Raw genomic sequence first — 27,858 nt, 5'->3', positions numbered from 1 at the left:
GGATTTTTGGCGCAATTGGTTAGTACATACAAATTTTACTGGTATACGAAGGAAGCGCAGGATTGTCTTAGACATTTAAAAGACATCAACGCGCATCTTACCCTCAAGGTCTCTGGCTCTGGATGTTTGTTATTCATTTTGTTTACCTTTCTATTGAACCGACGTACCTTTTTATATAACAAACACCTAAATCTGGTTTAGAAGTTTATTTACAAAAACCAAAACAACAATAACAATTTTAATTAATTTATTCCAGTAATTATATTTTTTCGGTTTTTGTAAATTTTATCTCATCTCTGCTACATTACCATCGAGAACTGTAAATATGCCGGAGGTAAGAAAACGAAGCAGAATACTGAATACATTTACATCTAGTTCTCTTCATGGCGCTAACTGGGTAAGTATATCATGTCAACGCAGCCGAAAATTTAGATCATTGTCAACAGATTTATGAGTTCTTCAGCAGGATCAACTCAACTTATGGATAATTGAGGATAGTTAATATAGTTATAAGTCAAATTTGCCGGTAACTTAATATATCCTCTGCTGATATTTATCCTAAAATAGACGCCCAAATAAATTACCATAATATCTCGCGATCTACAGACACACACATACACTAATGTTATTTGGGCTGTCGCTATGTGCAAAAACAGAGCCTTGAACCTCTGGCCGCGCTCAAGGTGAGCGCACGAAGCTTACGCAACGCAGTGTCGTCGCAAAAAGGTATTATGTAAAAAGTTCCATGTAATCAAAGGAAGGATAAGATTTCGCGCCATTTTTGTTACTGTAACTGAACTTGACTGTAGGTATGCGATTATCAAGGTACCTGATGAATAGGATGACTCAATGTCTTTTTCACTGGTATATAATATCTCGTATTCTAGACTTAATTTTATTTAAACGACTATGTCACCTTCTATTTTATTTTCTCACAAAAATAACACAACGTGGACATGTCGCACTGCCTGACTGCGAGCCTGCTTTGTATACTAATACATATTTACGTTTCGTAAAGCATATTTTCTGAATTCAAGACAACGGAAAGAAAACTAAGTTAGTGTCAAAGTTATCAGCATTAATTTAGCAGTTTTGGCGCGAAATTGGTTGTTAATTAGCATGTACTTAGCTATAGTCAGCATTGTTATTGATTGCACCCTTGAATAGGAACTTTAATACACAGGGTTTCTTTTAATTCTTTTACTGACCCTACATCTGAATTACGTCCACTCATTCATTTTCCTCGGGTTATCCCGGTATTTGGCCACAGCTCATGGGAGCCTGGGATCCGCTTGACAACTAATCCCAAGAGTTGACGTAGGCACTAGTTTTTACTACTAGCAACTGCCATCTGACCTTCCAACCTAGAGGGGAAACTAGGCCTTAATAGGATTAGTCTAGTTTCCTCACGATGTTTTCCTTCACTGAAAAGCGACTGGTAAATATCAAATGATATTTCGTACATAAGTTCCAAAAAACTCATGGGTACCCAGGGTTTGAGTTTGAACCCGCGACCTCCGGACCGCGCTTCGCTAGGTCACCAGCGCTTCCACTGTTTCCACTGAGGCAATTCATTGAACAAATATACTTCCATAAAATCACTACTTACATTAAAAATAATAATTAACAATTATGACTAAGTACACTTTTCTTAAATTTTCATGTGAATAAATCTGGCTCTACATCTAAGAAACTTACTGAAAAACACATATTATTATTAATTATAATGACCAACTCTACTCTTCACGGATACTAAATATGCGCACCCTTAATAGGTGGGTACTTGTTGACGCTTAGTGGCATACGTTAAACACTAATTATTTGCACGCAAGGAATATTATCTATCTGTCAAGTACCGTACAGAGTAACTAGAGTAAATTCCACGCAATACTACATGAAAACAAGTTTAACTAATAGTTATCAAACACTAAATAATTCCTAAGATTTTCATAATCAAAAATCAATGATAATGAATTATATTTCCATGTACATACAAAATTACATACTAATTAAAATCGCGAGCGTTAAATAATCTTAGAGACGCTCTTACTTCCCTAGTTAGACATAGAGTTTAAAGCAATGGGCCATATTAGCGTGTAACATAACAAACACATTAAAATATAGCTCTCGACTCGACTGCACTCAACCTGTTTTATTGCGCCTGAAATATAAAGTAAAATGTGCGATTTAACTTTATGTAAGTACTCATATTTACTCAAATGCACGTTACACACATAATGGAACTTAACCACATAATGTAGCACAATCGGCTGAAACAAAAGTGAGCCCAATGCAAATCGCAAAAGATGTAAATTAGCATGCCCGCATCCGCCCGCGGTTTCGGCAATGACACTGACAACGACCGATGATATAACAGCAGGCCGTCAAACCCGTGAAAACTCGGTCATCGACCCGCACTGCGCTCGCGCCCGCGACCCCGCTACCCGCCGCTTTCGCTTGTGCGATTTTCATTCTTACAGCACATGCCACAGAGTCGATTATCAAAATTACAACACCTCTTAAATTTAAACAGTTTACATCTTGGACTTGAAAATTCGTGACTCAAGTACTTTAGCAGGCTCTCAAGTATTTCTTGTGATAAAATAATGCAAAGCCTAATTGCATACTAAATGAGTTTCTTTGAAAGGCAGTGACAATACGTGCGATGGGTTCGTCAACAACTGACAGGGCAAGGTGGCTGAGGCATTTGACATGAGCAAAGACATCCATCAAAATAAGACGGGTCAAAGGAACCATTTGAGTTTTTTTAGCTGATCAGTTTCGGCGCTGGTCTTGTAATGTTATTTTGAAGCAGGACTTTATTCATTTGTCAGTCCGCCTGTCAAAATTCTGTCATTTCCATTGCGAGTCGTAGGCAGGGACTACAGTTAAGTGTAGGTTACAGTAATTGATAGCTAGCTTTAGGGCAAACCAGTAATTGGCTTAGAATTGTTGTCCCTGTCATTTTAATAACATAATAGTGGTACTAAATTACAACTTATGGCATAAAGGCGCCTGATAAGAATACTGACTAGTTTGTTGCACTTACGTAGCAAGCAGATTACAAGTTAAGGAAAGCACTATCTTCAATATTTACTCTTATATCTCGAAGCATTTATCCGGATCGACCTCCCGAAAATGAGGCCACGAAATTAGAACAACATACAATCCTAAGCAAGGTCATGGCTTAAACCAAAGCTTTCTTCACATGGTTGGGAAGGTCCTTGATGGGTAGAAAGTAAATGCTCGGTCAGCGGGCACGCGTGTGGGTGCCCGGGGGGGTGAGGCGCCCTGTGGAGCGGAGGGGGGCGGAACCTGTTCCCACAACGGTACAGTGGTGTCATGCCTCGAGCGCACACGCACCCATTATGTAATAATCTTTTTCTTGCTCGGATTACTTGTTGCGACGTAACCATTCTATTCTGGGATGAGGTTGTCGATGTTGGCTGAGGCTTTAAGGGATCAATAACAAACACTGTGGTTTATATTTTAAATTTAGATGATTTGGGGACAGGGAACTGTCAATCATATGGATAGTTAATTGTACGCGATAGTTATGTCACTGATATTTCACTATTAATTACGTCATGAGTGTAATGGTCCAAGCCAAAGTACCAAACCACATACATACCTCTTTACTCTCTACTACGCCTCATACAGGCAGTTGAGCAATCAACCCATTCTCGTTTCATATTAGGTCCTTCAGTTAGCACCGTGGCATCAAGTTCATTGTCATTCATCCATCATTCCTACGTGGACTCTGACTGACTCCGACTTTGAGTCTCAAACGCCCCAACCTATGTGCCAAATGCAACCAGCATGCCAATGAAAGTAAAGCCACAGGAAGCACATAGTACATATTTAGATGACTTGGCGAAGTGGACCGTGCCACATACGTATTATTTATAATATTATGAGCAGTAAGTATGCCGCTGCCGCCAGCCTTCCGGCCACACCGTATAACATTACCACGAACGTAAAGCACCGTTCATTCATTGTTTGTCACCTTGTGATTACATATTTTATTCAAATAGCTGCGGTTTGGTATGAAGCAATCGTAAACAATAGTAAACGCTCACTATAGTGATCATTATAACGATTGCAGTGTTATGTGTGCCTACATCATAGCACATGGACTTCTCCTGCAGATAATTATACTTTACTATCGTGTTACTGAAAATCAACAGGGCAATCTTGCTTGAACAATTTAAATTACATTTTATTTTTACTTTTTATTTATTTTTTAAATGAATGCCTAAAGCGCGCGTACGTAAAAGTATTTAGGAAAATCCCATTTTCACAATATGCAACTAGGTAGATTTTACAAACACCTTTCAGTACTAATGCATATTTCGATGTTTAACCCATTTAGTGACGAGGAAATAAGAGCGCAGGTTATAAATCGGATACGAAATAATAATTTTCCTTCAAAAATCACTGTCAAAACAGTTACTGGTGTACTAATAATATTCATTATGGTAATGGAAATATTTTGGAATCAATATTGAAGGCTCTGTTATCTCTTACATAACACACGGAAGCCGAGACCGTCATCGTCGGCGTGTATCCCGCTGCGCTCTGATTTCACCCTCTTGTATTTATTTTTTCCCTTTTATACACAACCTAACGGGACCAGATACCGTATGAGAAGCTATTAGGGCAGCATACGTAAGGTAACATTAAACCATGGGTGAATTTACCTGTTCGGAAAAAAATGTACAGGTTGACTAGTCACTTGGGAGAATTTTAGGGACGACGAGTTTCGAATAATTTTCTTATATTTCTGGAATGTATTTAAATTCTTAAAAATATCATTAAAGGATGACAGAATTTAGTAATCCGAGTAAGTTATGTTTTACAATATTTATGTTACAAAGATTTCAAAGTAAGACTGTAATCAGGTTGTTAGCATTTTAATAGTAGGGCTTTCATAACCTAAAGCAGGATTAGTTTTATTTGTGTTTTACTCATAGTAAGCTACCGACCAAAATACGAGCCGAAATAATTATCGGCTTAAATTTATATTCATCGCGATAGATATTTTTTGTAGACAAAACAGATGCGGGGATTAAGTTTAAGCTCCAAAAATTAATAACAAACAAGCGATTTGACCACATTTCCACTTTTGTTGATAGTGAGCATCTATCGTAACGGTAACGGTACGCTTCACAAAGGCCCGTTGTCCCGCCTTTGATATATCGTTCCATTCTGTCTTCCAAAAGACACTAACAGAGTAGGGGCGTCATATCCTATTGCGACCTTTCTCTTTTGACTGCGGTGTTTTCGTCTACCTGCGTTTAATCACTTGCCGGGTCCTTTTGATTTTTTATAAGACGGTAACCGTGGGTAATCAGCTTTTTACGACTTCATTGATTATTGCTCTCAAAAGCCATTTATGATTCAAAATTCATACCTTCATTAATGTCGTTCTAATGTTTATTATGTCATCACTTAAACATTTTTTTTGCCAAACAATACTTAGACTAAGACGTTAAAATTAACATGTCGTAGTCAGTAAAATAATAATTAGGTATAATTTCATTCGAGTGTTATATTTCGAGGACGGTAAGAGCCAAAGCTAACAAAGAAAAGTATACCATCGGCATCGATGTGGTTTGGCCGATCGATGAAAGTAAAGGCCGGTGCAGACCACGGTCCCGTTAGCCGCTCGAGCCTCGGCTCACGGAATACTAAGCACTGACACACAAGGCGGCTTTTGACCCTAGCACATTCTAGACTCGAGCTGGAGCTTATGCACTATTATAGCTTACCTATGCGTGATGCGTGGAAAAGCGAAAAATAACGGTCTTTGGCGCATTCGGTATCCAGACATCTGAAATTATGTCGACTAATTCATAAAACTTATGGGCCTGATTTATTTTAATTATGTTTTATCCCTTTCTTACAAGTACATAAGTCAAAATGACAGATAAAAACAAACGATTCGTAGCTAATTTAGGCCAGTAACGCGTTTATGAATAACGCCATTAAACTTTTGCAGTTATGAAACTTGAAGGCTTATAATATACCTATACATATTTAGATATAACGGGTTCGTCATGTCACGAATTTGCGTGTGACATAAATATATTTTTTATACAGAAGTATTCATACTTAAAATTGTAAGGCAGTTAAAATTATATTTTATTTATTTTAAATTAAATTCCAATGCATATTATTTCCAATTATTCATTATATGATTAATTTAAAACCAAGTCAACAAGGTAATAGTGTTGCAAAATGCTGAACAGTAAAAGATACTGTATATCCAAAAAACATTACGAACTTCGAAGAAGTCATCGTCAAACCGACATGAAATAATATAAGAAAACCGTAATTAAACATTTCGGTAAACACTAAAGCAATTATACTTAAAAAAGAATACCATTGCGTTGCTGGCATTTTTTCCAGTTTCTAAACTTTTTGCACTTTTTGTCATCGACCTTATTGTCTGTAACGACTAAAGACTCATTTCTAAGACAACCTTTTCAATTCGCTAAAGCAATTTGTGCAAATGGCCCTTGCTTTATTAACCCAACCGTCCAAAACACGAAGGTTATATGAACAATGCTTTGTTACTTCATAGCTGTAGCGTCATTTATATTTGGCAATTACCTGCGTAATGTGCCGACAAAGAAAATTGCACAGTTTGCGTCAAAAACGAAAACGTGTTTTGTGGAATATTTCACAAAAGGGACGAGATTAGAAAATTTCGCCAGCACTGTCGGGGTAGCCGGCTAGTTGTTTGGATATAGATATAGGAGAGGACAACGACCCTACGCAAAATTCGCTGCATTGGGCTAGGTCTAGTACATGCGCGTATGCTGCTATGAACACGGAAGCGGCGGAGAGGGAGCACGCTATGCACCCGCTTCCGGTAAGAGAGGGAAAAAGGCATGAATGAGTATTGAAGCCTGCCCCAAGAAGGGGGAAATCGAGTTTGCACTGCGGAGCGGCGCTTCACAGATACGGGTATAGACAGGCCCTACGTCGAGCATTACACTAAATGGAATCAATAATCGTTCCGCCGAAAAACATGTGCATTTTATATTTGAACGACACAAACCCACAACGTGCTCTTGTAATCAAATAACTTAAACATATCTATCACGTATTGAAATACATACGTCCCGATTGCTAAACTGAGAACTTTTCTCTTAGGAAACTTATTTTGAGTTGTGTCTTTTCCTATTCTGTGAAATCGCGTCATATAATTTATGCATCTCGCCGGGGGCGGCGTGGCTCTCATGTTTCGGTAACAGCCAACTATCAAACTTCCTTTTGGCCAGTTCTGAAATCGCTAGAGACTTAAAAGTTTAAATCTGCTTTACTAAGGTCTCTTAATCTGTCCCAAATTTTACAAGTTGCCAAAATGTGACCCTAAATTTTACAAATGAAATATATTTAACGGTTATATTTGTCACATTTAGATCTTCATTTCTACCCTGCTCAATTGCTCATAGTTAAATCGCTGACAGACTCTGACAAACACATCTGACCTCAGCGATGAGGTTGAAATTAAATTAATTCTAATTTGCTTTCTATTCTGGACGACCAGGCAATCAGAGCTCGCAAATCTAAACACGAGAAAAGTTACAGTTTAGAAGCCTAAAGGAAATTGTTTAGGATGTCAACGACCTGTGCCCAATACTCGCGCAGCACAGTACACAGTACAACGCATTGCCCGCACACGGCCGCAGAGCGATTTATTCGCCGTGGCGCGCGAGAGCGGGACCGACGCCGGGCGGCGCGAGTAGTGTGGGACGGCGACCCAGGCCGTTCACCCCGGAAGATACAGTGTTTTGATACCGCTCAAGCCTCCGACGATGGAAAACTGCATTTTCTTTAATGCGCCACAACTTTTAACGCACTAATTGCTTGTCAATTGGTTAGGTTCAATTTCACATGACGCCAATCGACGTTTCTGTTCAACATATATATTGTATTAGATTGCGTTACATAGGTAACCTATTTTAAGAATGCATAAATTAGAAACTTATATTCTTAAAACAAACGGAGCCTTATCTCATCAGACCTATTAAATACCTACATAATGTATAAAGAAATCTCTAACTAGCATGAGTGACATTGAATTCTTTAAAACACGCGTGTCATTTTTATAAGCTCTCATTTACATTGCAAATTGCAAGGCGCGTGAATCGATAGAGGCTGTGCCTGCAGCCCCAGACATTGGGGTAGGTCGCCCCCTAGACCTTCCATGTCCTACGGCAAGAAAAATACGCATCCATACCTATAATAGTCAGACTCATTGATAAATCGGTCAGGGGTCGGCGGCACCAGATCGGGTAATACGTAGTAATGAGTAATGAGCATTCTGAGAGTTAAACATAAGTTCCTTTTTGTACCTATAAGTAGTTTTATTAAAATTGTTAATGTAATTAATGTATCCAGTATTTTTTAAAGAAATATCGTAACTACTGTAAATTGTACTGTAAATTAAATTGAAATTAAAAACTCTATTCAACTTTAATTGCTTATTGATGGCCCAGGTTTTTCATGCTTAACATTAGTTAATTGGATTTCCATCGTCATCCCAAGTTTAAAATATTTCAGACCCACGTTATGTTCTACTTACATAATAATAAACGCCTGTATGATCTGAAACAAAAAACACTATTAAGTACATAAAAGCTAATAATATATGTGTGCACAACGAATATTTAAAATTAAATATTCCGAGCAGAACTCAAACAAAGACTCTACAACGAATTGCATATTGAAAACACGTCCATCATTCAATGCTAGCAGTTTTCAGTTGTTAACAGATTACAGCCTGTAAATAGTGAAATCAATATTGGATAATGGGAGGTGGTGGGCGCGGCGTGGCGTCTGTGGAGGCCGAACTCCCTTACCACTTACTTTACTTGTTTTGCAAAAACACGCAACCTATGCTCACGCGTGCGACGTCAACATGGGATAGATCTTTTAACAATTTATTTTATGACAGTATTTTAAATTGTGCTATTAACTAAGGAAATCTATCTGTCTAGCTATCTGAAATAGATGTCATATACAATAGAATAAGTTAGTAACCAAGGCCTCCAGTATCCTATCCAGCCCTGGGCCATCTATTTCAGTTCCTAATACCTCTTTAAAAATAATAATTTGATAGGGACTACATAATGCCGAAAAAATTTATTCCAAATTTTAGAATGTCGAATTTTATCATTCCGATTTTATCATTCCGATTTTTAAATGCTCGACCCATCAAAATTCCGACTGTCGTAATTACGAATGATGAAAATCACGAAGATTTATATTTTCGAAAACACAAAAAGCCAATATGTAAATTCCGAAAAACATAATTCCCATTATAACAATTCCGATGATGACAAACAGCGAATTTAACAATTACGAATTCCGAATTGCCATTATCCCGAAATTTTTAATTCCGAAGCACATAATTCCGATTATAACAATTCAGACAGTGTCAAACGCCGAATTTAAGATTTACGATTTTCAAAATCACGAATTCTGAATTGCTCTTATTCCGAATTGACGTGATTCCTATTTTAAAATATCCCAATTTTTATTTCCGAATAACGATATTCCGAATATATTGTTATAGTTCGTTTTCTTGAGGGTCGCAGTTCTAACCTAACCTAATTCATTTTTCTGGCAACAGTTCGTTTTCTTGGGGGTCGCAGTTCTAACCTTCTAACCTAACCTAGCCCACTTTTCTGGCAACAGTTCGTTTTCTTGGGGGTCGCAGTTCTAACCTAACCTAACCCACTTCTTACAACAGTTCGGGTTCGCAGGGTTCGCAGTTCTGCCTAATTTTTTTATGCCGAATTTAACATGATGCGGCACGACAGGCACCCGTAATAATTACTAAAACGTGAGTCTTCATTTGAATATCACGGATTTCATTTTTCTAACCTTACAAAAAACCGAATTCTGAATACCGAATTACTAAAGTAAAACGTGAGTGTTTATTTGAATATCACGAATTTAATTATTCCGACCTTGCAAAAGACCGAATTTCTAAATATCGAATTGTTTTATTTCCGATCAGACAATGATTTTTCGGAATTTAGGAATTCGGAAAATTTTTTTTTCGGAAAAGTGTAAAACCAGAACTTTAAGCTTTCGGTCAAGTGACAATCGGATTTTAAGTTTTCGGAAATAGCACATGCGTGATTTCATTCCATCGTGTTTTTAAAAATCGTAATTTTGATATTTCGAACTTATAAAAAATCGGGATTATGAAAATCGTGATTATAAAAATCGGAAAAACGTATTTCGGAATATTTGGGTTTTCCCAATTTGGGTCATTATTTTAATCCACTTCAACATAAATCTCAAGAAAATACTTTACTTATGTGTGTGTGTTCTAATCCTATATTGGTGGAAATACATAAGTGATTTGTTTTTAATCGGTGGAGGTGTTTGATGGATCCTGTAGGCTGCCCCCGAGATCCCAGGGTAGGGGTGCGTCGTGTCATCGACCCGCGATAGTGAAAGCGTGTTCCGGGGTGGCTCAGGCTTTCGCTACCGTTCTCACGCTACTCGCTCGCACGTTGTTTTCAACTAGTTTTAATTAAGGCTTTTTATCAGCCATGCGGACTAATCCGCGCCAAATCTACTTATAAACAGGGTAATAATATATCGTATAATGTAACCATTGAATCATATTCGTTTCGTTCACTGTTCCATTATTACATTTATTACAATACTTTCCGATAAAAATTATATTCAGAATGAAGTTATGTCTTAAGTGGCATTCATACATACATACAAACATATAAGTAGTAACATATAGTAAGTAGCATGGATAGTTTATCTTGTCAAATTATACGTAGATTAATAAATTTTGATTTTTTTTAGTAATATAATTTAATTTAAAATTGTAGAAAAAGAGTATCCTAATTGTAGAAAAGAGTGTTCAACGGACTGCCCATTCTCAAGTCAGACTCAAGTAAGGAAAATTGCTACCGGTCAACAAAATAATGCTCTCATAATTGTCCTATCTATGACTTTTCCTTTATACTTTCTGTAAGTTTTTATAATAGAAAATAGTTTTATTAAAATAGAAAGTAGCTTGGAGTGCGATGATCGTCAATAAGGCCTCGCCTCGGATCGGGAGCACGGTCGCGGCCGCTCGCGGTACGGAAGTAATGAACTTGAATGCAGTTCGCGGCGCCGCCGCTCTGTCCCGCTCCAGCTCCTAGCCAAACCCTAGGCGCGAACGTGACGCACTCACTGCATTTGCTGTCAAATTCGTCCGTATTCTCCATCACCGGCCGCTTTCGTCGTCGATGCGTTTATCGGAACGAGACGCGAATATGTATGTCGATTGCATTCTCGTCGTAAAAGTGCATCTAGGTCGGTCGGCGCGGCGGGTTAGTACGATGCGAAGCGGGTAGACGTAGGGCAGGTCGGAGCTGTGGCCTCCGTTGCATAATGCGCACAGCGCTTCGGCGCCCAGCACGCCGGCAGGTCCCGAGCCGCCCCGGCGCCCGCCGGGCTGGCCACGAGCGCGCCGGCTGCGGCCCCGAGTCCCGGTGCCAGAGCTCCGCATACTCCTCGAGCGCCTCAACTCGCACGACACCGCTCTCTGCTGAACGCTCGTCTTCACTAAACCAAACACTTTTCGCGGCGCAAAGAATACACGAAAATAGAAGTTTGGATGCACTTAATAAGGAATGATATTGTAAGTTAATTTTTTTTTTTTCAAAAAATTTACTACTACCAAATTCTACTGTAAAATCATATCAATCAGGAAGTGGAGTGTAATGAAAGCGGATCACAACATGAAGTGCCTATTGAATAAATTTTCCTAAGACGCGGATTCTAATGTTGATATAAGTGTCAGTGAAGTTATATTCCTAATTCGGTAAGTTATCGAATTTTGTACCGTCTTATCGTATGATTTGATTAAATGTGTTATGTTCCGCGTAAAAAAATCTTAGGTGTTCATAGAGTCACATGCAGATTTAAAGATTATCTTGGAATGTGAGACTAATATTTATTACCAGCCATGGTATGATTTAATAAAACCATTACCTATAAAAACTGTTTGTAAATATGTTTTAAAATTATAACGAAAGATGATCTGATTATGCCATAATTGCTCATAATATTTGTCTTCCATGAAGAGACATCATTAAATCCTGTACCGTTTGTACGCCATAGCAGACATTTGCAGCACTTACATATAGCAAGTATATAACGTCATTAAAAATCTGTAAAAAAGTAAAAGTACTATGTTGTTTGCTGTTTAGTGTAGTATGTATTGCAGCGTCCATTATACATATACTACACCAAATTATATGCTACACATACTACATATTAGTTTAATTAGCTTAAAATTACAATTACCAATAATTACGTAAGTTTGGCCATATTTATATTTCAGACATAAACCTACCTATTACTTACTTGTTATGATCTCAAGGTTATGCAAAGTATTGTGCAGTTATCTTCACATAATGCAGATAACGATGCACTTACGTGCTCTTACACAACTGATATCGCCAAACATTTCCGCGTTTGTATTTGTCTAACAGTAACATATAGCGTATCGAGATGTATGCATGCACTTATACATCAATTTATTATTAGACGGCAAGGTTAACTGTTCCCGTCGCACTCTGGCATAGCTGATGCATGCGATATTAACACACGAGTATATGTACGATGCATTTTCATAACTAGAAATCACGGACGTAATCTAAATTGTAGGGAGATTGACGATATGACAATTTCAGTGTTCAAACCCGTTTATGTGTCTCCAACACATCTGATTTGTTTCAAAGCAAGCAATTTATTACACGTAACTAAATGTATTAATTACCTAACAAATGTAATCTCAGTAAAATATAGAAATAGATAAGTATGTTATGTAATCAAAGGGAATTGAACTCTTTAGAAAACTGGCCATAATCTTAAGATTATAATCTTGTTAGTTAGTATTTCGCGTTTCCCATATTTTAAAGAAAATGACGCCCTTTGTATTATTAGATTAGGATGTCAGTAAGTATGTAGATAAAAATATTGTAATTTGATATGTTTCTAGTACATAGTAAGATCTGGTCGCACTATTAATAAGAACTTAAATAGGTAATATTTTTAAAATCTGTATGCGTCTTTTCGCTCACAAGTCCCACAAATCACTCATGACAGGGATAACCCGTCGCTCCGAGTCGCGTATTACAGCATCTGTACGAGGAAACCGAACTGTTCAAGGCTGTATTATATCATAAAGCATGAAGAAAATGCACAATCAGCCAAGAGTATTTTTCAATATGCACACATGACCTTGCGCGCTTGGCGTCGCTTCCATCGCCCGCAATAAAACTGGCCGTCATTTGTTCTCTAATATACTGCGGAAGTATTTCACGTAAACAATAACGGCTTATCTGTGAATATTGCGATAATAAGTAAAAATTTACTCCTGAAAATTGTAATGTGTTCTTTTCACCCTTCTCGTTTCAGTAGGTACCTAACTATGATAGTTACTTGTATGTTTATTGATAGGTACCGTAGAATGGGGTGAGTAGGTTTCGCGGGGATAGTCGGGTTATGAATGGGTAGAGAAGGTTTGAAAGATGGGTTTTTAGGGCTACTGTTTAAAAATTATGTATTCCAATTTAAAATGGAGCTATAAAAAAAATCGATACAACAATCTTCCAAAATCACCTTTGTATGAAAACCCATCTTACTCTAATTACGAGGGACTACGGAGTGAGGTGGTTTTTCCTGTTTATCGTCAAAGTTATGAAATGGAACTACCCAAAATAAAATAAAAACTAAAATACAAAGAGTTAATTACGCTATAGTCGTAAGGTGAAAAAATTCTTTTTAACGGTTTAGCCTTGAAACCATATTAATCGTTTTGTTAACGATATCCAATTTCTTTAAATGACCATATGTGACGTTTTCAACCAAAAGGTACCACATTGTCGCTTGTCGATAAGGTTGATTTCAAATTGAAACTATATGGAAATAGCGCCTTATTGACAACCGACAATAAGTACCCTTTTGGTTGAGAATGCCACATATGATATGTATATGTCCGGCACCTTGCGAAAATTCTAAAAAGATCCAGACCGAGAATCGCCAACATAATTTAACATTTAAATTTTGGCAATTTCACCTGACCGGTTCTCACAGGTCATATGCGTGTAGGTGTAACCGGTGTAACTATTGAAGAAGCCTGCTGCAATGTGCGGGCGCAGCGGTGACGATGACGTCGCGACGCCAAAGGGCAAGTTCAAGTGCGCGCACCAAGGTTGCCCGCTGCGCCGGCGCCGCGCTCGCCAGTATGCAACACATGTTTACATTAGATCAGATAACTGAAAGTAATGACTTTCGTAATGTCAAACGTAACTATTATATAGAATTATAGGGTTTCTATCCGATGGAAAGCAACGCCATTAGCCACTCAGAATATAACTAGTCACTTTTACCGGGGTTACCTATAGGCGTACTATATTACGAGTTACTATATAATATGTACCTACTGCATAATCTGGACGAGCATCATTTTATCCAAAATCTAACTTAACAAGCGTGCATATATGCACCGTTACGTCACTCATCTTGTATTGCTTTTATTACATGTCTATTAGAAATATTAAATACCTTTTGTTCTTTATTTTACGAATTTTATGATATTAAAACTATTTCATTGAATTACATTAGAAGAGTACCTACGTGAAGATTGATAATTTTTTAGTACTTACGAATAATTATTTACAATTTACAATTCATAATATCCTGTATTTGCTATCTGGTTTATTAGCTGTGGTGACATGACATTATGATAACATACGTATAAACAAATATTGTTAGATTGTTTGACATAGCAAACCAATTAATATATCAAATCCGCTTGCATAATGATTAATCAATTCCGCCTATGGCCTATCTACCAACAAAATGTTTAACAAACTAAGATTTTATTGTTTCAAATTGAGTTAATTTTCATCAAAAAGATCAGAATTACAAAAGTGCAAGTACAGGACAGGATCGCGAAAGCTAGCGTGGATTTTCTATGAAAACGTTGACAGTTCAGTGCAAATCTCGCGGCAGCTCTTATGAATTTAACCTATGGCCTATATTGATTACCCTTTGCCTAAACTTTGAGGGAATGAAATAATATTTGTATTTATTAGGAAAATTGACAAATAATAAGACTAAGAGAATAGGTTACGGCTATTGACTAAGGAATAAAATTTACAAGTATATTGGGCTAGGATTCTAAACTGAATTAACTTTATCTGTACAAATAATTTACATTATTGTAGTTGAATTTATTTTGAAACGGACCTTGGACTTCAAAGCAGGAGCTGAGGATACAACCAGGATAAGTACTATGTTGAGATTGACATTACAATTAAGTTGAAAAAAAAAATGACATTCATTATAAATAACACTACGGTTTATAGGTACCTACTAGTAATACCAAAACACCAGATTATTATTAATTAAGAATAATTACAACACGCATGTACAAAAAACGAAGAAAACCCGCTATCGTTTATCGATACGAGTAAATAAACGAAGGCATTGTCGCTCCATTATCGGCAGGGGTGCGCGCCGCGTGTGACATTGCTCTTGCGCAACCGGTCACGTGCGCAGGGTGTAAACATGCCCTTACGCAATCATTAGCTGCATTGCGCATATAATAGTCCGGTAATTGTTTCTTGAGCTTACGTAACTTTGGTTCACTTCAGTATTGGCGCGGCATCTTTTCGACAGAGTCATCCATCTCATCCTGGAATTATTTACAGGCACACAATAAAAGTACGCTCGTATTCTTTCCTTACTATTTGTAAATTTTGGAGCGCTTATAATAATCGCTTCAGTTTCGCTTTAACTTACCTACATATTTACAAATTAAATGGGTTTATGAATAGAAATACATAGTTTAGTCCATATGTTTAGAACATTAAGATGATACCTACTGATATTTAAATCAAATTGGAATAGGAGTTTCCAAATGTGTAAATACAGTTTAACTGCGTTGACATAAAATTAGTGCCATAAATTACAATGTTGGAAAGCAAAAGCAAACGTCACAATACAACTCACTTTCGGACCATGTCATATAACTACTAAAATTATGTATAGGTAATATTAGTTAGGTGACGTCATCGCCAGGAAATAGAAGTTAGAGTCGTTTAATAATAGCTTGATTTTGGCACGCCGAGTGATTGGCATGGTCTGACTGTTGTCAAAGCAATGCAACGTTTCTGTTCCCATCCTTGTACATAAACTAGAAAAAATTGGAATAAGAGGAACTCCGCTTCTTTTACTTAAGGACTACCTGTCTGATAGAAAACAAAAAGTAAAACTAGAAAACTGTACAGGGGGGCTTAAGGAAATCACTTACGGCGTACCGCAGGGAAGCGTTCTTGGTCCAACCTTATTCCTAGTTTACATAAATGATCTCTGCGGTATGCAAATCACTAATGCTAAAATCTTCTCGTATGCCGACGACACCGCTGTCGTTTTTACAGGGGCGACTTGGGATGAAGTTAGAGTTCACGCTGAGCAAGGATTACGACAAATCCAGAAATGGTTGCATAATAATATACTAACGCTTAACACAGCAAAAACAAACTATGTTTGCTTTAGTATTTCTAACAACACACAACCTAGCAGTAATTTTACTATTAAAATACATATTTGCGAAGATACGCTGACCTCTGGAATATGTAGTTGTAGCTGTCCAATCATCCAAAAAGTTGCACAAGCCAAATACCTAGGAGTTTTCATGGATCAGCGGCTCTCTTGGTACCCACACCTTGAATATGTCTCCTCACGAATAAGAAAATTAATCTGGATCTTTAAAAGTTTAAGATATGTGGTGCCAAGGGGAGTGGATGAATCTAGAGACTCTGCCAAAGATTTACTCAAAGAGATATATATTGCTTTGGTACAGTCCGTCATAATTTACTGTATACCTATCTGGGGAGGCGCAGCCAAAACGCGTTTCTTACAACTGGAACGTGCACAGCGCAGCCTATTAAAGGTCATGTATTTTAAGAAAAAAAGATTTTCCACTAAAAAACTATATAGTATGACAAAACTTCTTTCCATAAGAAGATTGTTTATTCTTTACATAGTTCTGAAAAAACATAACTTATTACCATATGATAACACTTGCACACAAAGAAGACGAATGTATAAAGTTGCTACTGTACCTCAAAATAATACTAAATTTGCAAAACGGCATTACGTAGCATTATCTGCACACTTATATAACTTCTTTAACAAACACCTTAATATTCACAGTAAAAACTATTATGAGTGCAAAAAGATTATACCGGCTTGGCTTTTAACACAGACATATGAGGAAACAGAAGAATTGCTCATTTGACTAACCTATTGAACATAAAATACACACAGCCGTACAAAAAAATTTCACACACACACACACACACACACGAGGGATTTTACATCTGTTTATTTTTCTAATTATATGTACATACCTTTTGCATGTCTTGTATAAAGCTTCTCAGCATTATTATTGTAACATTTGTAACTGTAAGTAAATCTTAATGTAATATTTACCTAGCATAAATACCTACTCATAAATGTAGCACGCGCTATTGTTAATATTCTCCAGATAAGGAAGGGCGGTACCTCCTGGCACAGGCTTTTAAAACTTAAAAGGAGGTTCCAACCACTAATTTTTAAGATGATGAGATTGTTAAAGAAAATAAACATTTTTGATTTTTGATTTTTTTGATTTTGAACGTTCATTTCACTCGTGTCGTCATTGTGTTTCACTTGCATATTAACATCAAAGATAAATTAAAAAAAGGGATTATTCAAACTCAGTGTTTAAGCTTTTCGCCGCCACGTCAATGAACTCATAAAGTGTCATCAATGCCATGTCAAAAAATGCACGTAGACAACCCGTATAACATATCAAGTCGTGGCGTGTGGGGCACAAAATGTACTGACTTTATATCAAGTCAATTGGCGGCGAAAAGGTACATACATACAAGGAGATTTTTCAACCCTTATCCATGTTTTGCTAGGTGAATATACACTGTGGCTAAAAAATAAGTGCATTCCCGTTGCCAAGGAGATTTTGGGATTATACTGAACAACTTTTACTATTGGGCCAACCACGAAATTGCGAAAAAAATTTGGCTGTTTCATACATTTTCGCTGGTCCATTTTCTATGGGAGTAATTTTTTTTTCGCATGGTTGGTCCCATAGTAAAAGTTGCGCAGTTTAATCCCAAAACCTCGCTGGCAACGGGAATGCACTTATTTATTATCCACCCTGTATAGGTTGTACTGAGCAACATTTACAATGGGACCAACGAGGAAATCGCGAATTTTTTTCAGATCAGATGTCAATGTTTTATATGGGATAGTCATAATATTTTTAAAGCTTTCGAGGTTGGTCCCGATAAACTACCGCGTATTTACTGTCTGTAGGTACTGCTTAAAAAGCATGTACTGTACACAAATGCGTCAATGCGTCGAATCTACACATAATGTTTGGTTACTTGCGCAACGTTCTGAATGTCAAATGGGCCGGTTTTGAAAAACATATTTTTGGTCCCATCGGCAGTCGAGTCGTCGCACTCGCTCTTCCGGCGATTGTGCAACAAACTGTTGAACTTGAGGTTGCTTCATGACTGCTCGTGGATTGCAACATTGAGAGAATCTTAGCTTTAAAGTTCTCGGTGGGATTGCGTAATAGAGACACCGTGGGGCTTTAACGATTTTTAGCGCTTCGAATCGGATCTGACTTACAATTTTTTGTCTATTATCATCGTTTTATAATTACAAGAAGTTTTTTTAGATTCAGTAGACCATACAAAAAATGTTAGGTAATACACATTTTTCACAATTCTTAGTTCCTTGGTAGGTTTCTGCAGCAAATCAATGCGAGGTTTTTGCTAGAAATTACATAACTATTATATTTTTGTATTAAATTTTTTTTACACTTGTTACACTTAACATTTATTTAAAATATGTGCTTCAATGTATAGATTAATTTTTGGTACATTTTCTCTAAAACCGCAAAATTTAACGAAAGGCTTGGCAAGTTTTCTGCAATTATTTATTGTAAACCTTGGAGCGTGTTTATTTTAATGTAGGAAGTAAAATATAAGTATATTATTCTGACAACATATGGTGAATAACATTTTTCTTTTTCTTTTATAGGTATATGCTGCCAACGATTCAAGACAAATATGAACATACTGATTTGAAGAAACAACAATAATCGATCAAAATGAGACTGGTGAGTACACTGATGTTTCAAAGCTAAATGTAAAATGATTTAAATTAGCCTGTCTATTAGTGCCGCTTGACCTTTTGCGCAAATTTGGAAGTGTCTAACGGCAAATTTAATTTGCGAAAATAGATATAAGTAGGCAAAAGGGAAGTGTCGATGCGCAGTGGAAAGTGCGCACTTATCGCGAAACTGGGTCAGTAGTGGCACCTCCCCTTTATCGAGCGGCTCCGGTAGCGTCTCGCCGAGCTAAAATAAACCCTTTTAAGACAAAAATAAATTTCAAATTAGGTCGCTAAAGCCTTAGGATGCATGCGGGTGTGAAGTGGAAAATGCATTTCACCGTGATGTTTGCATATTTTTGGGACTTATTGAATGCTGAGCTGTGTTTTAGCGTCCTTTAAATATCTATCAAAATAATAAAAGTATAGTTTAAAGAAATCTTCTAATACACACTTTACATAAACCCTTTACGAGAAACAGTGTTATAATTAAAGACAAGAACTCCTTGCAATAAGAATGGTATCAGGCTTTTAACAATACTGTACTGCCAACAGTCAACCAGTGAAGAGGTAGCCAGCACGACGCTAGTGGGCCGCACGGGCAGCCCCGCGGCCGCCACCGCCGTCGCCGTGTCCAGCGCCAGCGCTTACGATGTCACGCGCATGCGCGAAGAGGAGTTTGAGAGGCTCACAGTGTACATAGTGATAGACGTGCCCTGCGAGCGGGGCACAACCAACCGAGCCGAGAAGACTCTACCACGCAGCCTGGCGCTGAGGCCGTCGGCAGTTCTTTCCACTCCTAACACACCGGTAAGTCTAGTAACAGAGACCTTCAAATATATTTTTTTCTCTTTAATAAATGTTACCGGGATTCTCTTTCCAGATTCTCATCTCCACGATCACTAATTAATGTTGAAAATTTCATACCTACAGACTGAAGGTGTATGGAGCATAGGCGTAATACCCCGCGGCACGCGCTTTGGACCTTTTGAAGGCACCCGAACGCCAAACAAGCCCAACGACAAAGTCTCTTGGAGATATTATTGGAGGGTAAGTCCACAAACATTACAAAAACTATAACATAGATCTTCCACTTTGCTTAAGACTTCTATGGGTACGACCCTTCCCTACGACCCTTGTAAATAATGGATCAGTCTTCATTTAGTAGCGTTTTCTGAGCCATCTATCTGGCAAATAGGCACGTTCAACTAACAATATAGCTAAATAGCTTTTGTACAATATGCACTAGTTATTCTTCTTTAACTAACCGATTCATCTCTATTTTGGGCCAGGTACAAGAAACTGTCAGACATCATACTTACGGAAATATAAAGGTGAGATCGGGCTTAATTTTTCATTCTTGGTGATGGTATCTTTTGTAATTGGCATGGTATTTATAGTGGGGGTGGTAATTAGGGTTGATTACCAAATCAACCCTAACTATACATAAGTAGTTCTTCAATAAATTTCTCTGAACGCAGATTTTTAGAATTAAGTATACGGCAATCCCTACATACATGAAATAGTTGTCAATTTGTCATAAATTTATCCATTTACTAGCCGCTTTAACTGTTCATAACAACCCACTCTTTTAGCCAATAAAACATCGTTATCTCCCGTTGTCAATAATGAATTGAGTGACACCATGCTTCACTTTTAGGCCAGGAAATGAATGTTTAAAAAAGTTATAGAGGGAAATGCTTGGAACACTATTTTTGACTTCGTAACTTTGTTTGAACTAGTTAGGAGGTGAACATATCAAGTCCCTGCCCGGCCGTAGCCCTTGAGCCGGCGGGGGGAGGGGGGGTTTGAAGGTTAAATTTTTCTGTTTTTCGATTATATCGGCACGGCAACTTTTACAAAATGAAAGGTGATCAAATTTGTTTTACAAGTTTTATTTCGTCAAGTTTTTCGATATCTTGTTTTTGATATATCCGCTCTTGTAAGTTTATTTGGTGCTCTCAATTTTATCTTGATATCTACATCAGTGAAGCTGCTAGGCCGTGTTTGGTATCGCTTTCGTATAAATCGGGGGTGCTAAATTTATTTATGGTATCACATTGACACCATTTCGTCGTAAAAACTAAATTTAAAAAAAAAACCCTTTTTTTAACTCCTCCTCGCGCTTTAATCGCTGAACCGATTGCGTTGAAATTTGGTCCCGAAAACTATTCAAGATATCGAAAAACTTACTGAATTAAACTTGTAGCAAATTTAATCAGCTTTCGGTTTATCTAAGTAGTCGTGTCGCTAAGATGCACAGTTTCCAAGATATGTGAAAAACCGAAAAATGGGACCTTCTTACCCCCCTCCCCCCCAACTCAAAGGCTACGGCACGCGGCAGGGGACTTTTGATATGTTCACCTCCTAACTAGTCCAAACAAAGTTACGGAGTCAAAAATTGTGTTCCAGGCATTTCCCTCAATACCTTCTTATTGCTTGGCCTATTTGCTACATTTACTAATGCACGCTACCTGCTGCACGCGCATTGTAAATAGTGTCAAAATTTAATGATACTTAACGAAAATACAATGACTAACAGTTTTGAATGATTCACGGTTAGTTTCATTAGACTTATATTGGCCGGGATATGGACCGTGATTACCTTTTGTATTTTTTTCGAGCTCCCGATAAAAGTAAGTCTAGTGGAACACAAGGACTACACAAGTGTGCGAATGCGACGCCATAATTCTCATTAAATTAATATTATATTGCTGTTGATTTGTTACGAATAAGGCTCCTGAACTTGTAAGTCTATATTTTTCATTCTGAAATGTCTATTTACAGATATTCAAGGATAGTGACTACTATTACCTTGATGGGTCGGACACGAGTGTGGCGAACTGGATGCGATACGTGGCGTCGGCTTACTCCTTGTCCGTGATGAACCTCGTCGCGTGCCAGCATCAAGAACACATATACTTCTACACCATAAGGTAGCACTCACACTTTATCACATTTCTATAAAATCTAATTTTCATTGTATTGAATCATACACCGGACAAAACAGTTTGCTTTAAATTCATGTCTGATTTCAGGGACATCATGCCAAACGAAGAACTGATGGTGTGGTATTGCAAAGATTTTGCAACTAGGCTGGGCTACGATATCGATCCAGAGCGCGCCACGTACTCTATCTGTAAGTACAGACAGCAAAAAATTATGAATAGAAATATTATTTTCCCTGTGTGAATAAATTTAACGAAATCCCCTTTTTTCAGGCAAAGAGGAAACCATCAAAAAGGCATATGGCATACCGCCTGCTCCAGTTCATCCCGAGATTGCTTTCAACCACATGAAGTATGTTCTTGGACTTACAAATGCCAAAGAACTTTTAGAGACTGAAATCCCGAGCAGACGTAGGAAGCGAGAACTTAGTGATAAATCGTTCCACGATAGTCCGCCCCTGCTGTGCCGGGAGGATCCCAGAAATGTCGCCAAAACTGACAGGACACTTGTCAGAACCGACATTTCCCCGACCATCATTCATTCAAATACTGAAAGCCCTGTTGTAAGTGAACACACACCTTTGTCACCTAGCGGCTTAATGCAACCACCATCACCAGTGAAAGTTCACCACAGAGACAATTCAACTTTAATAATTCACCAACACAAAGAGAGCACATCACACGTGGTCATTCATCAAATGGAGAGCCAAAGAGTTCACGCTAATAGATCACCTGCTCAAAATCATCACTTAAGGGACATGCGAGGACCTTCACCAATGGCTCAGCATCTTCAAGAAAAAATTGGAAATCGGTCACCCAGCCTCTCTCATTGCGGACCCCACTATGACCATCAGCTAGCCCCTGCCGACGGCTCTGTCAGGTCCGATGAAGGCTACCATAGCAATGGTTATCATGACGAATTTACACCTCCAGAAGATTCAAGCGACTCTGATGTTGAAAACTATGTTTTAGACTGCTCTAATAAAACAAATGAACCCAAAGAAACAGTTATTGTTCAGAAAATGGATCAAGATATGCATCGCAATGAATACAGAAAAGTAAAGATTAAGATGCCAAGAGCGTACCAATACCAAAATCACAAAGACATGGATTGCGAAAGTGAAAAAGAGCTGGTAATAGCGGAAGAAGTTGGGGACGTTTCGCCTCAAAACCTATCGTCACCACGGCGCGATCCAGCGACATCGACTGTCATTGTCCTCGAATCATCTCAGAATACCGTTGTTCCATTAAATAAGCCATATTATGAAGACGGGTCAACGTCACCATCCCCACAACCAGTTTTTATGAGATGCTCTCCTTCTGACACTCGAATTCTAGAAACTATTTTAACTACAGGCAACCGGATTGATACAAACAATAACGATCCAAACCGTAGACAGCCCAACGCGACGCCCCCACCTTCTTCGCCCACAGAAATGGCTTACTCGTACAAGAAGAGTCAAAGGTATGGAAATGCCTGCAGTCCGGACTCCAGTTCTAATTTAACACCGCTGCCATCTTTATTGCCACTGCCACAACAACTGCCGACACCAAATGCAATGTCCGTTTATTCATCGTCACCACCGCACACTATTCCTCATACTACCGAGATCCGAGAAATCAGAGAAATAAGGGAAATAAGAGAAACGAGATATGAAAGTCACTATCCCAACTACTCGTACAATATTTATTCTCCACCGAATTCTACAATAATTACTCAACTTGGGTCTCCTCCTAGCACATATTCACCGACAGTTACTTCGACGCATCAATATGAAAGATCTCAAAACGGGCACAGCAATCATCACTATCCATCCACTACGAGTGTGATCACTCTCAAAAACTGCTCACAATTAAGTTTGATTCAAAATTCAAACGGGAGCCCGCAACTTGTCCCTCCGCATGGAAGCATGAGCCCCGACGGCTCCTGCAGCCTAATGATGGCCCCTCTGAGCCCAAACTCGCAAGCATCCCGCGGCTACAGAAGTTTACCTTATCCTTTGAAAAAGAAGGACGGAAAAATGCACTACGAATGCAATGTTTGTTGTAAAACATTCGGTCAGCTTTCAAACCTTAAGGTCCACCTGCGGACACATTCAGGAGAGCGACCATTCAAGTGCAATGTCTGCAGTAAGTCATTTACGCAGCTCGCTCATCTTCAGAAGCACTATCTCGTGCACACGGGAGAAAAGCCTCATCAGTGTGATATTTGCCAAAAACGATTTTCCTCCACATCAAATTTGAAGACTCATCTCCGCTTGCACTCAGGCCAGAAGCCGTATGCCTGTGATCTGTGCATGCAGAAATTCACACAATTCGTCCACTTAAAACTTCACAAGCGGTTGCACACAAACGATAGGCCGTACGTCTGCCAAGGATGCGATAAGAAGTACATTAGTGCTTCAGGCCTTCGAACTCACTGGAAAACTACTAGCTGTAAGCCGAACAATATCGAAGAAGTCCTATCCATCACGAATGCTGCTAATACTGAATGTGAGTTTAAGTTTTTTAATGCACCACACTTAATCATATTTGCACTTTCATTTTTAATTTAATTTGCAATTTCATTCAAATATTCACGAGAGAGTGTATACACGAGCACCGCCGCGAGAGCAACTGCAGCGCGCTGCACTTTCTCTTCGCGGGTGAACCGTAACTTTCACTTGCGCTCTCACTGAACGCGGCCGATTTCAATTTCGCGTGCACTTTGCAGGTCCTATCGACAAAGACTGCCACGAAAGGGAGGGGCTCGAGGCTTACGAGGTGCACTCGGCCGGGCAGGGAGGGCTGGTCGGAGGGGCGCGTGCGAGCGAGCTGCTGGGCGCGCACGCGCACACGACGACGCCGCACCTGGCGCCGCACGCGCCGCAGTACCGGCCTGAGCACGAGCACTACGCGGCCGGCGAGCCGCGGCCCAGCGTCATCGAGTCCAGCCAGCCACTCATCATCGAGTGCACCTGAGGCGCGCCGCCGACGCCGCCGCCGCCGGGCGCCCGACCCCGCCGCTACATGTGATCACTCAAGTATTCGTGTAAACTAAGGAACGATAGCGTGACGAGCGCGTCCTCTCGTCTTCTCCAGTGGCTATGAGATTACGTTTCGAACGTTAAGGTGTAAATATATTTTAGTTAATAGACGTAAGCGTAGGATCGATAAGAGAAGTTGATGAGTACTAAGTACTTAGATAAAGGTTGTCCCGGTTGGGAACGTGTATTATATTATGCTAAGCATTTGAATATTATTAGATCTAAGGTAATCAGCAGCCTTTGATTATAGACAGTAATGCTCAATTTTATACATAATGGTAGAATTCTATTGTAAATAGAAATTTTCGTGACATCGACTTTATTTTATTTAAATATATTTCTATGCAATATGCACACATTTTAGCATTATTTGGTGTCGTTGTAAAAGTGGTATTAATATTAGCATTTTTTTTTTTCAATATTTTTTAAGGAACTCAGCTACATATTTTATTCGCGAAATGAGTTTATGAATACACGCTGCAGTTATTGCAAAATTAATATTTGCCTTCAACTTTCCAGTGTTTTAACAAATTAATAAATGGTCGCCAAAGAACGTCTCTCATTAGTCACAAAGCTTATATTGATGCCACTTGGTTTCTGTAAAATCCACGAGGTTTATTACAGAAGCACTGGTCGTTAAGGTTGTTACAAAGCCAGTTTATTGAATCGCATCAAGTCACATGAATCATCAAGTAATTAAGGCTAGGTGCCAAAAGCGCTCATAATGTTTAAGTTATCCTAATGAGATGTTCGTATAGTATTTTAAATCGTTGTTCCTAATGAATATTTGGAGAGTAAGCGCTTGCGCGCGCCTACTTAATTCTAATGTTATTAAGACGAATGTGTACATTATCCCTACGCTAGAACAAATGGTGCTTCACATCGTAGAGTGACGCCAGGCGGCGGCGAATTCCGCACGCCGAGGCCTTACTACAGTATCTATCGTAACATTAATTCACCAAGTCTACTAGTTACTATTTTGTATTAAATTCCAATTTCGATTCTCCTGTTCTAAAAGGCTGAAACAAAGTAATATTAATATAACGTTTGGCGAATGTCGTTACTAAATATTGTGTAAGTGTCGCACGTTAGTGGACGTGGATCGATAGATAAGAAGTAAGCTTATTACGTGATGTAACACCAAACGATAGCTTTTTGTATATTTCTATGATTCATACTATTAAGATTTTTACACGCAATCAACTTGAATTATGTCTGTACATTTTATACTTACTTACATATAGTACCTACCTAAAGTTTTATAACAATAATATGCCGAATACTCACCCTAAGTATGTAGAGGGGCCGGCAGCACTATATATATATATCGAGGTTACCTACTATTCGTGCCCTTATTTACTATGATATCGTTAATATTTTTTCATCGTCGTTAACATTCATTACAAATTTTAATATTTTATGTATGTATAATTGATATATGGTATGGTAAGTTTACCTATTAAACTATGCCTAGTACAGGGTGCTGTACACAGGAACTAAAATACTGAGGGAAATCGATTAGGGTTTTCGTCTACTTTATAGATGATGTCGCGTCTTCTTGACAAACGATAATTGATGATAATTGATATAGGTGCATAAGTAGGCATGTAGTTACATTTTTATAACATCAGAAGAGATCCTTAAGTAAATATATGCTTCCGATTTCTTCCCAGCATTCAAATTGATTTTATGAGATTGCACTTCTTAAGCACATAAACGTATATAATATCAAATAAACATAAGAAATATTGGAACACCTACTTGAAGTCTTCTCGCAATTCCTTATACTACCGTAAAAAAAATTGTTTAAATTTACATATACATAATATAAATCGTTTAATATTTGTTTTGAATAAAACTATTTTGCCACTACTAAGTAATGAAAGTTGTCTTAGATTTTAATTTGCAGAACTGAGAAACGAATAATTGTGTTCTATTTAGTTTCTCGTTGTAAATACTTCCCCAAAAAGGGTAAGCTAATCTTCAAATGTTCGAAATAAGATATCAATCATTATGCCGTCATAAAACTGTATCAGTCTTGTATAAACGATAATAACACTTATAAATAAAATAGATCTTCATAAATAATATTTTTAAGTACTTAAGGTACTGTAAATTTAACATTATATCGAGCATGTATCAACACACCGAAGTTATTAGATAAAATCACTTTGAATGTATCAATTACATCATAACCTCGTAAAATTCTATTAATAAAGAAACCGGGTTACAACAATAGTTCAGTACACTGCAAATAAGAGTTGCGGAGCCTGTGGATAGTGAAATACATATTTAAAATTGTATCTAAAAACATCGGTGAGAAGAAGCGTTAAACACACTGTTTATGTAATGTTCCTCGTGCTCCGTTGCGGGCACGTGGGCGCTACCTATTGTAAAGGCCTGTAATTTTGTACACCTTGATCGGTAATTATTTTACAACACCAAATCCTGATAAAATAATAATAAAGCAGGAAGAAAATTAAAATAATGTGGTTTCATTATGAACTTTATTATACATATGTATATTAACACATACGGTATTACGTGATAGCTTTCAAAATTACTTTTATTCCTGGCACACAAATATAATATGCATTCCACACTACAAACTAAAAAAAAATGGAGGTGAGTATATAGGTAATATACATTAA

At 38.0% G+C, this 27,858-nt stretch overlaps 1 protein-coding gene across 3 annotated transcripts; it reads left to right on the top strand.

Moving 5' to 3' along the window:
- Window positions 1-27,695, top strand: LOC134742981 (PR domain zinc finger protein 1). Of its 3 annotated transcripts, none has more exons than XM_063676235.1 (9): window positions 1-18; window positions 19,162-19,240; window positions 19,789-20,043; window positions 20,167-20,283; window positions 20,526-20,567; window positions 22,021-22,169; window positions 22,272-22,372; window positions 22,455-24,674; window positions 24,895-27,695. In XM_063676235.1, exons 2-9 carry the CDS (start codon window positions 19,232-19,234, stop codon window positions 25,140-25,142), a joined length of 3,141 nt encoding a protein of 1,046 aa, XP_063532305.1. In that variant the 5' UTR covers window positions 1-18; window positions 19,162-19,231; the 3' UTR covers window positions 25,143-27,695. The 3 variants fall into 3 exon arrangements, with proteins under 3 accessions (XP_063532305.1, XP_063532303.1, XP_063532306.1); XM_063676233.1 differs by lacking the exon at window positions 1-18 and adding an exon at window positions 11,371-11,674; XM_063676236.1 differs by lacking the exons at window positions 1-18; window positions 20,526-20,567 and adding an exon at window positions 11,371-11,674.
- The last annotated feature ends 163 nt before the right edge of the window (window positions 27,696-27,858 follow it).

This window comes from Cydia strobilella, chromosome 7, assembly GCF_947568885.1.
Source record: "Cydia strobilella chromosome 7, ilCydStro3.1, whole genome shotgun sequence".
Classification (NCBI taxonomy): Eukaryota; Metazoa; Arthropoda; class Insecta; order Lepidoptera; family Tortricidae; genus Cydia; species Cydia strobilella.
This window is presented reverse-complemented; position numbering and strand designations above follow the sequence as displayed.

What these genes read in the sequence shown, in the direction of transcription:
- LOC134742981 (XM_063676235.1), top strand. An exon ending in CTTGGAGATATTATTGGAGG is followed by an intron (nt 20,284 to 20,525) that starts GTAAGTCCACAA and finishes ATTTTGGGCCAG; the next exon opens with GTACAAGAAACTGTCAGACA. An exon ending in GAATGCTGCTAATACTGAAT is followed by an intron (nt 24,675 to 24,894) that starts GTGAGTTTAAGT and finishes TGCACTTTGCAG; the next exon opens with GTCCTATCGACAAAGACTGC.